Source organism: Girardinichthys multiradiatus, chromosome 6 (assembly GCF_021462225.1).
Source record: "Girardinichthys multiradiatus isolate DD_20200921_A chromosome 6, DD_fGirMul_XY1, whole genome shotgun sequence".
NCBI classification, from domain to species: domain Eukaryota; kingdom Metazoa; phylum Chordata; class Actinopteri; order Cyprinodontiformes; family Goodeidae; genus Girardinichthys; species Girardinichthys multiradiatus.
The window spans coordinates 27,559,619-27,571,631 of record NC_061799.1 but is presented as its reverse complement, the minus strand read 5'-3'; the positions used below and the strand labels follow the sequence as shown (position 1 = coordinate 27,571,631).

Sequence of the window (12,013 nt, the reverse complement as noted above, 5' to 3'; positions counted from 1 at the left end):
AATTTCTTAATGTATAAGGGTACTTTAATTAAGTATTCATCCACTTCCTGTTTCCCTTGGGATTAAACATGTCGTAACACTTATAGGAAAGAATAAAGAACATGCCAATCAGTGTTGATCAAAATAAGGTATGAAATGGATACATGAAAATACCCACTCCACTAAACCTGCCCATATATACAGGCTGAGCAATAAAAAACTGTTTGAAACATTTGGAATTGTGACAAACAAGGCTGGAAAAGAAACCCAAGTTTATCTGACCACCACAGCAAGGATGATGGTAAGCAAGATAAAAAAAAAATCTCCAAACCAGCAGGAAAGAAGGACATCTTGGGGTCACCAATTCAAAATAATAAATTTTAAGATGTTGTAAACATCTTTGCAAGTGGTGCCAAAAATTGTGGAGCGTGCCAGGTCCCGTTAAAAAACAGCATCTCTTCTCCCAAGGAGTTCTGGTCAAGATGGCAGCATTAATAGAAAAATCAAAATAAGTTTTTGGTTTTTTTTTAAGTTAAAAAAAGGAAAATAATATCGGGTGTACATACACACATATGTACATATTGTTCCTTTTATATTTTATTTTGTCTACTGTTTATATATTTATACCTAATTTTTGAACGCTGTCAGCGAGTGAAATCAAAGTCAGGTTCCTTGTTTATGCACATGAACCAGGCCAATAAAGCTGACTCTGATTCTGCAGAAGAAGAAAATGCAGAAACAAAGCAATCACAGAAATTAATGCAAAATAAAAATTATGTATATGCTCAGTATTTAAAACCATACCAACTAAAATCCAACACAGCTCATTACTAGTAAAAGACTAAATAAAACAAGTACGTGTTTCTTTAAGGAGAACATTGGGAACATGAAACAGGGGAAGTGCCTAAAGATTGATCATTCCAAGATATGGGGCAAAGAAAGTTTTACCAAAACTCGAACTACATTACCACTACTTTTGAACTGGTTGGGGCATCATAAATACTAGTCTGATATGAGAAAAGGTCTGAAATATAAGTAGGTCAATTACCTACCTAAATGTAAAAGGCCTCATGTATCCTGCATCAAATCAGTAATCAATTTACACAAAAACATTTTTATATAAAAAGGCCTCTGTACATACATCAGTTATAACAGAACCTGAACATGATTCATTTTTCATTATTTTTACCTGAGACTGGTTCTAAATGTTGGGTGTGAATAGCTCACTGGGAGGGAGTGTTTTGTCTGAAAAATGGAAACTGTCAAGTTTAGCTCTTGACGGAGATACAGCTTCAATAAACGAAAGTGTAATTATTGAGGTCTTTTGGTATATTTTAATGAATTGGCATGTTTTTAATGTAAACAAATGACTTCTTTCTCCTAAAATATACAAAGCTCTTCAGTATGTAGAGACAATTGGTTGTTTATTTTCAACTTCTATCTGGGTTATCTGTTTATTGAACTTGTAAACACTTGCATACAGCGAATTATGTTCAAAAAGTTGGATGTTGTCTACAGTGTTGCAGTATCTAAAAACCAAAAATATATACATGTAATAATTGCTGATATGCCTATACATGAAGGGCAAATAAACTGAGCTTTCAGAATATGTGTGAGGTTCTGGATGGAGTCTGTAACAACAGTCATGCAACAGCAAACAAAAGACTAATTACATTTAATGGACAGTGTAGGGGCAACCAGATAAACACAAATAAAATTCACATGGCACAATATGTCATCAGCACAACATTAGCTGAATCAACTTATTTACAAAATGATCATCAGGGTATGGAACACAGCATGTTTTTTATCCTGGTTATTATTATTTTTTACCAGTTTATTCTAACAGTCCTTCTATAACTAATATTCAATAAAAGATGTAAAAATTTAGCCATCTGAACCGCTGTGAATGAAAACTAAAGTTGAAGTTAGTTCTTAACTTGGTACTTAATTTACCATGATGCAATTTGTCATGCAACCTGGTTTGGTTTAATTAAAGCCTCTTCAGATTTAAACTGCTCCAGGAGAGCTAGTTAGTTTAGATAGTTAGTAGCAAGTAAGTTATTTCATTGCTAGGTTTCGTATTCAGCTCTAATAAATGAAAATAGGCTTCAGTTTTTCATTAAGTAGCTATGTTTTTTTTTAGAGATTAAACAGACCAGGAAGGCTGAGGTAGAAAAGTCTTTAATTCATAGCAGCAGACATGTCTAATGTTGGAAGTAAACGGGATAACAATTCTCTAGAAGAGGACAGAGTGCACAAAAGTTGTTCTGTTGCCTGAATGTGGTGTCAGCCGGTCCCAGTCCCTGCAGCTCTCACCGCGCACTGTTCAGTGACAGGAAGCTGACTGCAGCTCAGGACATGGCCTCGTTTGTTCACGCCCCCCACCCCCCACCCCAACCCCAACCCCACCCCAATGAAAAGAGTTATGCTGTCTGTTTTGAATGGACAGCGTTTTTCTTTGTGTGGCCGATCAAAACAGAGGGCAAAGTTAGTCAGCAAGTTGCATAGCTTCTGCATTCTGGTTCTTCAAGCCTCTTTTGTATGAAGTTTAGCACAATGTTTTACACTGTGTTTGACCTGAATGGCATGTTGGAGGTAGGAGCACTTTTCCAAACTATAAAACAGAAAGGGGTAGAAAGTGTTTGTTTTTGTAGTTATCTAATTGTACTCAGTCATGCTTCTATGGTACGGTGAAATAAATGTAATGACTAAAGGAGGGGTTAAAAAATCTGGGCTATAAGGCAGAAAATTACAAAGTGCAGGATTTTTGAAATATTTATATGCTTTTATCTGATCTATTTCCTAACCACAAGGTATTTGCCTGAGAATTCCTGGCACTTTTGATATTACCTGAAGGCAAATGGTGTATAGATTTATACAAGTTATTTACAACATCAGCCAAGCCATTCCTCTGGAAACTAGGCTGCAGATCAAAGGATTGTTTTGATCTCTACTTAGCATATTTGTTTAACCTAGCCAGTGATTCTGAAAAGTGCACAAGCTTTTTGGTGATATGCAGAGCACCCTTTATCCGTCTTTTTCTTCTGTTAGCTGCGGATTTAAGTACTTTCTGTATTTAGGAGACAACTGGATTTGCCAGCTTTTGAAATTTAGTTGCCCACTGCTAGCAGTCTTGGCACTCAGAAATAGATAACTAGGTATGCTCCTCTGCTAATCCTGATCGGCCTTGTAATAGTATTTGCGGACTGTAGAGCACTCAATTAGGGCATAATGTGCTATTTTTATTTCCTTTAAGTTGGATTAAATGTGAAAACATGTTTGTTTTTTTTCTATTTCCATCCACCATTTACTGTGTTTTTGTACTTTGGAAAGTATTGTTTTATACAATTTCAATCAGCATGAGTCTCTCAGCACTGAACTGAAAAATGTCAGGAGAAGAAAACAATGTCCAAGCGCTCTCTAACAAAAAGATGCCAGGGCAATCAGGAAATTTTCTGGAATGCTTAAGAGAATGCATATGCACACAATGCCCTAATTCTCTTTTACTTTGGGTTTGGGAAAGATGAGCCCAGGTTTACCGAGAGCCAAAAAAGGGGGCAGATGGCTCACAAGAGGGATAAACCTGGGAAGTCATGCTATAAATGTGTTTTACAGAAAACAATGAAAGGAGCGGACAAAGCGATTGTGGCAAAGTCCTTTGGAAAATGGAAAAGCAGCTCTCTAAGGTCCAGGACCATGGAGAAGCCGGATGAGCCGTCCGAGGAGAGTATGGAGGCGAGCCTTTCCAAATGCACCTGTGAAGACCCCCAACTCGCCAAGAAACCAGTTGGTAAAGAGTACCTTATTTCCTATTTCGAGTACAGCCCAACTACCGAATCACCTGGCTTTTTTTCTTGTGGCGATTTTAATTATTACTGTGCTGACTTTGTTTTTTTTGCTTTGACTCTTTGGCCTGCCATATCCGGTGAACAAACAAACCACATTGTTGGGCAGAAGAATTCCTTTTGAGGGAAAGTGTGTCTCCGATGATACAGTGTTGCCAGAAAAAGACAAAGCGAAAAATAGCAAACACAAAAACAGTCACAGGTGCATGGGAAAAAGAGAGGAGCGAGTGAATGGTCACTGCGGTCCCCAGGAGGTCTTTCAGTGTTAGCCAGTGCGGTGGGTGGACTTCTGACAAGGACGCTGGTTTGCAGCCAGGTGGAGTGTGTAACTGAGAATGCTCCTGTTTATTCCTTTCACATGCTAATGTGGCTCCTGTGCGACTTAGAAGCGGCAAAAAGTTTTTCTTGGAGCAAACATTTTTGTTGTTCTTGTATCACAGCAGTGGTCCGATTCAAAGACTCAGTACTCCTTTTTTTTATGAGTTTGGGACTGTGCCAGTGAGAGAGATACAACGTGGCATACATAAAGGCATAAAAATGCATTGGTTGGATATTTGAAAAGTGCAAACAGGTGCAACCATTTAACCTTAAAAAACAAGATCATAGCATCATTTGTTTTAAAAGTATAATTAAAAAGAGCAGGACTTTATTCCATAGGCATTGCCAGATCTATTTTATTGGGGCACGTGACACATAATATATCTTCTGTGCCCCAGTAAAATTTCACAATCAAAATTCGACAAAATGTTGCCCCTTTCAATAACAAAGTGCCAAAGACTTGTCCAGAAATAAGGAGATATTTTACGAATTATGCACAATATTGTTTGTGCAGATAAGACTTCATTATGAACCTGAAGTAGAAATGCTGCATTCACTTTTCTAAACCTGTTGTCAAAGTTAGCCAATATTTCTATTTTATCTGTAAATGGGAATTTGATTTTACAAAAAGCTCACGTTGTACTAAAGATGTCTTGAAGCCTGTGATCTAGATCAAGAATTCATTATGAATGAAAGGAAGTTATTGGTTTGACAGTAATGCTCTCATTCATTTTCATGTGCCTTCTGGGTTTGCCACGTGTTTGGAGCACATCGATAACAAGACTAAAGCAAATATTTTTAGGTAAAATCATTAAACCTATTATAGGTTGAACATACGGTCAGAGATGAAAAGACCAGGCTGTCATCTACTACTGAATTCTGTGATAAAAGGATGTCACTTGTTTAGTTTCTTCTATGGTGGTCGGTCGAGGCCCGACAACATTGTGGGGTAAGGATTTTCTTCCTTGTGTGGTTGTGGTTGATGTAATGAAATGAGCACACATGCAGGGCTTGTGATGGATGGAAAAAAAATCCACTGATCACTGGAATAATCTTGTTTCTCTTTGGGTGCATGTTAAATGTGCCTACTGAAGCCACAAGGTGAGACTCCTCTGATTAAAGGTGCAGCATACACACACACACACACACACACACACACACATATATATATATATATATATGTTCCATATCAGACCAATTAAGATAAAGATTTAATACAGAAATGTGGGCTTAATAAAAAGTATGTTTAATACCTACACTATATTGCCAAAAGTATTTGTCTGTACATGAACTTTGATGACATCCTACTCTTAATCTATAAAGTCCAATTGGTTGATGGACTGATGGCACCATTGTCCGCAAAAGCAGCTTTAACTATTCTGAAAACTTCTTCCTCAATGTTTAGTAGTGTGTTCATAGTTAGATGAGAAAACCAGAATTGCAGCTTCTGCTTGAATTCAACCCAAAGGTATTAAAGAAAGTTGAGGTTAGGACTCTTTGCAGGTCAGTCAAGTTTCTCCACACCAAACTTTATACACCTGCAGCCATATATATATATATGTATGTATATATATGTATATATATATATGTATATATATATATATGTGTGTGTATATATATATATATATATATATATATATATATATATATATATATATATATATATATATATATATATATATATATATATACATATATTTATATATTGGACCCTATATAAGGAAGCAATTTGAAAAAGTCTTGAGTGAGTTAGCTTTCTATAAATCTGCAATTCTGCACAGCACACATCCTTTTAGTGTTTTGTCTCAGTCAAAGTCACAATCCATTTGGGATTTTAGGTCTAAATGGGTGCATGGTCAATCATATTTTAAATTAAAGGAGTGCTACTCATTACTATTTTTTGAAAGTACAGTTTAGCATGTTAACAGGGAAATTACCTGTAGACAGTTGCGGTAGACTATAGACCAGTTAATATCTTTAAACAGCTTGAATGGACAGCTGATATTACTCAACAGAGAGCAGAATAGCAAGAAGCAATAATATTATGTTTTTCATTTTAGAAAACCTCTCCTAATTTAAACTGGTATTTATTTTATTTTGTTTTAGTCTTCCACCACTGTATACATCTGTTAAAAACCTAAAAATAAAATTACCACACTTGACACTGAAGTTGAATTTGATTCTTGATTTTCCGATATCTATCGCTGAACGGATCTGATTGATAAATCACTGACATAAGTACATGAATCTGGTGAGTGATTTTAAACAGAGTTATTGTCAACACCCACCTGCCTGTGTTCTCTCACTCTAATGAAGCAGTTAGATCAGGTCTAGTTTCTTTATTTTTTTTAATTAATTGTTTCAATTTTTGTGTTAATACCATGAAACCCTGGTTCAGTTTTCATTTGTTTAAAGGGATGTCCTACTGAATATGTACAAAGTATAAACAGTACAGCATAAATCATTAACTCTGGCCTTATCTATGTCTGGCATTTTTTATTTCTCTGTTTTGTAGAATTTCATCTCCTATGTAAAGGCAACATTTGTATTTCAGTATGTTAAGATAGCAAAAAACCCGATTATTTCACATATAGGACTGAAAACCTGCATGTGAACCCAAGAAAATGCACCCTATGTGGACAAAATCAGTAAAGTGGGCTATTTGAGTAAAACAAATGCAATGTAATACCTAAATACAAATTTGCCAATAAGCCTATTTTCATAATGTGGTGTCAGTATTCTTGTATTCCTACTGTACATACTCTACATCGATTAGTATACCGTGTAATTGAGGAGCACACTAAAGTAATATGGCCTCACACCAGGGGTCCTTCCATACCTTGTTGTGCACAATCTGTAAACAGCTTCAAAGGCATTGCATCTGCCATCTGCACTTCTAGGAACTCTTCTGCATAGCCATTAAAACAAGCTGTCTCAAAGGACATCATTCGTATTTCAGCTTCAACCCTGAATTACTGTGTGTTCATTATAATTACAAGGGAGGAGTGTTGCCAGGCTAGTCCACAGAATGCCAGGTGCACACTTCCATAATCTACCATTTTAAACAACTCCAAGCATCAACAACAGTGTCTCCATGCTATTCAGCCATTAGTTCTCGCTGGCTTTCATGCTGAAACTCCACATCAGTCATTTGAGCAAATTTTTGTGTGTGCGCAGTAAATGACATGCGGGGAAGAAAGTGCAACACTTTGTTGTGTTCCATTTTTCTAAGCCTGCTTAGGTTATGTGACTGAGCCATGCTGCTGTGTGAAATTTTCATCCCGATACTGGCACTGTATCCTTGTGAGGGAGTCTTGTAAAATAGGTTTACTTAGCGCCTTTGCTGGCATTTTCCGAAGATAGCAAATGCACACACACTGTCCATGATCGGATTAACTGTTCTACAAAAATGATGTAACTCTTTGTCTTTCTTGTGTGGCATAGGTTTCTCTGCTTAAGTTTAGTGGTCATCCGCAGGAGAATAGACACACTTGAAATCCAGTCACAGCATTATAATCCACATATTACAAATATAACAGTTGACAGGCTTGGTTAATCGCTCTTTGTCACACAAATGTGATGTGTGGCTGCCCAAAGTGAATCACTCTTCCCCCAAAAATTTGATTTTATTTTTTTTCAGATGTATTCCCTGAAACAAAACCAACAACCCGTAATTAACACAAATTCTGATTTGTAAGGCATTTAATTTTGAACTTTGCCTGGTGTTTCTCTGTCATGTTGTGATTTAAATTGCATGTGATGAGTGTGAAATATTTCTTTAAGCATCCAATATAGTATAAAACATGCAATGCCAAGTACACAGAGAGGAGGAATTTACACCTGAGGACATATAAGCTATTCATTCAGAGCTAAAAGGTGTGTCAAAACTAAATGTAAATTGCACAAATTATGGGAGAAATCAGTTGAAAAATCTCTATGAATCTCACTTATTTACATTTTAATTACAACTATTACTTATTCATTTTTTTTTTTTTTTTTGGATGTGACCAAAGAGAGCCCAGTTCCCCCCCTACACTAGAAAGAAGAGGCAAAATGTCTGTTTTTCCACTGGAGGTTTAGATGCTTGTTTATCACTTTTAAATACCATCATCTTTGCTGAAATCCCTTCTCAAAAGAACCTTTCACTTGCTGGAATAAATTCAAATTAAAATTTAAATCCCTCTTTGCATTTCTTCAGCCTTTTTTAAAATAGCTGCCTCCTTTTAGAAAGCTGTTTATGTAGTGATCTGCTCATAATCCAGTTTGTTTCTCAACAGCGCAAAAAACACAGAAATCGTATTATCACTATCTTGGAGAGATGATGCGAGAAATCGGGAAGTACAAATGTCTGAATCTGTGGAAGTTTTCAAAGTTTTAAAGCTGGAGAAAAAAAAATCCTCTCAATAATCTGGTCTGTAACACTGTGATTTAACTTGCAAATATGCAGAAATATAAAGTGCATTGTTGCTGCAGTATCCTCAAAAACATTTCCCTCACCTTGTGCTTGTAGGAAAATCGCTCTGAGCTCACTCTATAAACACTTTTTGACATGTTTCAGACAACACAAAGACAGTAGTTGGCATCATGAAAGATGATGTATGACTGGAGGATTAACTCTTATCATAGACAAGTCAAGCAGGATCTCAGCGAAAACAAGTACTCTGATTCTTTAAAAGGGCCCCACCTTCCAGTACACAGAAAAACAATATCTAATCAGAAAGGTAACAAATGTAAACAGAAACAGCAGACAGCGTGCCATGCTTTTTGATAACAACCAATTTCAGATGTAAAACAACACAGAAGAGGCCGTGTGGAAGTTTAATGCGCTCAAGCCAAATTAGATTTATTGTTTGGAAACAAATTATAATTGTGTATCTAGAAAGTTAACCAAGATCCTAAACAAAAGCAAATCAATGACCCGCCCCCGTTAATCACTCAAAGGCGGCTACTTGTGCTGGAGAAACTTACTTCATAATCAATTTCTTTGTTTTGTTCAAAGGGCATTTGCATTTTGGTTTATGTCACAAAGCTTCCTGTCTCTGGTGCAATCAGAAATGGCAAGCCATCCACATTAATAGTGGCTTTTTTATTTATTCAAGAGCATATCTCCAAATACTCAAGATAATTTTACCTTATCATACAAATACTTTGAGTGATAAGCTTAACTTTGTCAATGCCCCTCGTGCTTGTAGTGCCATAGAAAATCATATTTCTGGAAGACATTAAGCTAAGACAGTTTTTTTTTAAAGACTAATAATTTCTTCCCATATCTGATCTTTTTAGCAGTGAGGGCCACAGACAGAAATGCTTATGTTTAGTTGTGTCTAGACATACTATTATGGGCACCAAGGTCATTATCAAAGCACACATTATACACACCTGTTACCATTGTTTAGATGCTCGTTTTTGGCCAAGCACCCAAGCTCCTATCTCCTTATTCATAGGCGTGTCTGCTGCATTCTAAGCCTGAATGGGTAAGGGGGTGGGGGTGGGTGGGGTGAGATGGTTAGGGACCCCCAGAGACACCCAGATCTGCACCTCACCTCTCAATGACACAACAAAGTCAGCCTCTCGCTTATAAAAGGGAAGACACTAACTGACCAGTCAAGCATCGATTTGTTTCTAACCAATCAGATGCTCTCGGTTGAAGACAGTTATTACAGAAAACCAGCTGTGACCCACTGCAGCTTGGATCCTTAGAATGAAGACCTGCCGTCAGAAGCCTCAGTTGGCATTCAGTTTAGTCTAAGTTTATAATGTCTTTATCTGATTAGAAGAATTAGAATTAAAGCTTATCTTTAGTGTTTTCAGTACATAGCTTTTACTAAGGATTTTAAGTAACAGTCCTTGAAACCCTTAGGCTCAACTCAAAATGGAAAAGAGTAGAAGCAATTACAAATACTCTTCACTTTTAATGGTACTATAAAGGCAACAGCAGAGAACTAGATATTTGTTTACATATTCACATCTATCTTGTTTTAAGATTCACAACTTTGATTTCTACTTGGGTAGCACAAGGTATCAGGGTCGGATTTAGAAAAAATGTGGGCACTTGGATTAGACCCAGTTGTCATTTCCTAGTTTCTTTAACCTTTTCCTTTTTAGATAATACCCATTGACATGGCTGTAATTCTAAAAATTTCACCCTTAAAAAATAAAAACAAATGGTGTGTGTGGCAGGGTAACATAGTCACTGTATTACACCAAACATAAAGAAGAACTTGTTGTTGTTGCATCTTCCATACTTTTGGTCGGGGGTTTAATTTTGGGCGAAACTATGCCATCAATGCTTTCAAATGGTTGCATATTGCCTGAAAATCCAATAAATGACAACACCTCAGCGTGAAATGGGCATGCATCTCTTTGATAACTTAGACAATACCATGTTTGCAAAACATCTTTTTATAAAAAGAAAAAATATATGTTAGGGCCTCCAAAACCTTGGGGCCCCAGGAACCGCTCTGGTAAGCCTTTGCTAAAGTCCGGCCTAGTATGCAATATGTAGCTTTCTGCTCAACAATTCTCAAAGTTTGCCCCCTGTCACATATTTTATGAAATATGAACTATGGCTTTTTGGTTGACAATGCAATGGTTTGATCTGAGAGCATTATGTAAATAATAGAAGAAGGGACTACTATCTGGTTGTATTTTAAGCACTGGTAGTCATTTTGCCCCTGAGCAATTTTAAGCTTCTATAGTTTTATAGTTTGCCAAGGGAAGTTTCATACTGACCGTTCATCAATTTTTAACTGACAGGGGGATGTTTCATACCCACTTTGAAAACCTACGATTCAGAGTAACTTTCCAATCTACTGATTGTCGATTATAAGACAATATGATGAAATGTCTCCAATAAACAACCCGCAGGAGGTCACTTAGAGTTAGTCCTGTTTGATGAGGGGTAGCGAATGGCTTGCTGTTGGTATCAAGGTATTCCATGACTTTAAAAAGTTCCAGTTCCAGAATGGTTGTAATATTCCCTCATACTGTTACTACTGTTAAAAGTCCTTCTATTGAGATGCTGGAGAAAGTGCTTCTCCCTGACTGTGCAAAATATAGACTGTCAAAACTGCCCCTCCTCCACCTGTTTCTGTGCACTGGCTGAAGGCTATTACACATATTTCTTACTTAGAAGGAGAACAAATTCTGCGGTTTGGAAATATATTGAGTTATGAAATTGAAACAGGAATACCATCCATCACTCTTATCAAAATTGTTTTGAAGCTAAAGTTGGTGAGCAAAGGGGAGTTGGATTCTGTTACGCAGCTGATTGCAGGCTGGCTACCTGCGCAGACAGCCTAATTAACCAGCTAATATTAGCTTGTTTACTTGTGTTACTCTTTAAAGAGCAAAACAACAAAAATGTATATTCTGTGTAATTAGCATATGAAAACTGATAAATTTAGCATGTGTGATTTTGCTTAAGTCTTTGTATTAAAATTAAAATAACATTGAATAAATATCACAGATTACCTTATTCTTATTATTACAATAATCTATATATTATTTTGTTGTTGCTTTTCTGTTTTTAAATAAAGCCACTAGATCAGGTTACCCATGTTTGCTTTAGACCTTTGTTTAAATACTGTTGATGCAGTGAAGCTGTGGTATTTTTACTAAAGATTATCATATGAGAGTCATCAGAAAGTCACATAACTGATGTTGTGACTATGAATCTGAAAATATGATTTAATATTAATAATTTAATATTTAATTAAATAATATTTTGGTCTGTTAAGGGTTGTCCTGTTAATACCAGCCCAGTAAGACGATGGTATTAGGACAAAATACAAAGGTGTGAGACGAGCTCTGATATTATTGAACAGCATAAACTCTGCACATATATGGAATGAATTCACACAATTTCT

General features: G+C 36.4%; 1 protein-coding gene across 2 annotated transcripts in view; it reads left to right on the top strand.

The window, feature by feature from the left end:
• The first annotated feature begins 2,442 nt into the window (after positions 1–2,442).
• st18 (ST18 C2H2C-type zinc finger transcription factor) overlaps positions 2,443–12,013 on the top strand; it is a 53,139-nt gene continuing 43,568 nt past the window's right edge. For both annotated transcript variants that reach the window (XM_047369056.1, XM_047369055.1), the window contains exons 1-2: positions 2,443–2,577; positions 3,598–3,772. In XM_047369056.1, the coding sequence (XP_047225012.1) occupies positions 2,524–2,577; positions 3,598–3,772 (229 nt within the window). In that variant the 5' untranslated portion in view covers positions 2,443–2,523. The remainder of the gene's footprint in view (positions 2,578–3,597; positions 3,773–12,013) is intronic.